Here is a 1,621-nt window from a genome sequence, read left to right on the forward strand (position 1 = left end):
ACATGTAAACCCTAGAATTGCATCAGTGTCTTCTCAGCGTTTTCCTCAGTTGCAGCAACAGCCCTTCTCAGGTAGGAGGCCTTAAAAGCTGCTTGGCTCATTGGTTGTATCAAAGAGGTGGTATTTGAAGGGAGAAACACCACTTTGATACTGGAATGAAGATCACCAATAAAAGGAGGATGTCCAGGAGCACTACCAACAATAAGCAAAATCTTGAAAGGTGTGTTATTCTCCAGACAGTACTTCTCCATTTTGCTGGCATAGCAATTCAAGAGGGAAGGGGAGCTGGGTTATCCATGACTTCTTATTGCTCTTGTAGGACACTCACTACATGTACTTATTGACATGCTTGAAGGCCCTGGGCTCTCACTGTGCCAGATCACAAATGGTGTCCATGTGTAGCCTGAAACATTGCCCCCAAGCAAGACTGTTACCCTGTCCTTAAAAGCCTCGTATCCTGGCATTGACTGGGCCTCCTTAGGGATGAGAGTCCTTTCAGGCATCCATTTTCGGAATATAGAAATTACATCCATATGGAATATTTGCTCTGGCAAATAATTTTCCTCCACTATCAGCATATCTAGAGTTTCCCGAAATTCTTCAGCTGCCTTCACATCAGCACCTGCAGATGCACCACTCACTTTCACATTATGTAATGAACAACGAACAATTCTTGAATCATTTAACTCACCTAAGCTAGCAGTAAATTAAGCCTCATAACCAGGTCCAGCCACCTTTTTCAACATTATTGCAAACAAACTTCTCGCTTTGGCCGTAATCGTTATGGTGCTGAGAGAGACAGGCTTCTATGTCTGGTCTTCAATTCAGGTCATTAGAAGTTTCTCCCTGTCTGATATAGGACCATCTCAATTTTTTTCAGTCTCAATGCCTTCAGTGAAGCTGATTTTTTAACAGCTTCTGTCACTTTGTTTTTGTTCAAGATCGTAGCTATGGTGGAATGGGACATGCCTGACGGGCGAGCAATAACCATCACCGATTTTCTACCTTTATAGTACTTAATCACTTTTAATTTTGTTTCCAAGTCAGTTATTTGAGGTGGCCTCTTACTGGAAATGTTAATAGTGGATTTTGTACCGTAAGGACCATGATGAAGAAAAAACGAGATGAAATCAAACACAAGAGAAACCATGCAATCAAGAGATGCGGTAAACATGAGATGTATGAGGCTACTGCTGGCATAACCTGGCATATTGTTTTACAGCAAACTTATTTTTTTTATAAGTAGAAAGAGTACATTCAAAAATAATAATAAAACATATAGTATAGTAAATGCATAAAGTAGTAACATAGTCATTATTATTATTATCAAGTATTATGTACTATACATAATTGTATGTGCTATACTTGTATATCAGGTATGGTGCAGTAAGTTTGCTTATACCAGCATCTCTACAAACTCAAGAGTAATGCATTGTGCTATGATGTCACAATGGCACTGCGCAATAGGAATTTTTCAGCTCCATTATAATCTTACGGAACCACCATCACATATGCATTATGTTGTGGACCAAAACGTCATTGTGTGGCACAGGATGTAATCCCATTGACCATTCTCAGAAATATAGGCTGCAATTTTTTATTTTATTAAACTTTATTGGAG

At 39.2% G+C, this 1,621-nt stretch overlaps 1 protein-coding gene across 1 annotated transcript in view; it reads right to left on the minus strand.

The window, feature by feature from the left end:
• Nucleotides 1-622, minus strand: part of LOC109391733 (disintegrin and metalloproteinase domain-containing protein 28-like) — a gene marked incomplete at its 5' end in the record, with an annotated part of 12,330 nt that extends 11,708 nt beyond the window's left edge. Inside the window, one exon of the mRNA XM_019659549.1 lies at nt 329-622. Within this exon, the coding sequence (XP_019515094.1) occupies nt 329-622 (294 nt within the window). The remainder of the gene's footprint in view (nt 1-328) is intronic.
• Between the last annotated feature and the right edge of the window lie 999 nt (nt 623-1,621).

Source organism: Hipposideros armiger, unplaced genomic scaffold, assembly GCF_001890085.2.
Source record: "Hipposideros armiger isolate ML-2016 unplaced genomic scaffold, ASM189008v1 scaffold_301, whole genome shotgun sequence".
Taxonomy (NCBI): Eukaryota; Metazoa; Chordata; class Mammalia; order Chiroptera; family Hipposideridae; genus Hipposideros; species Hipposideros armiger.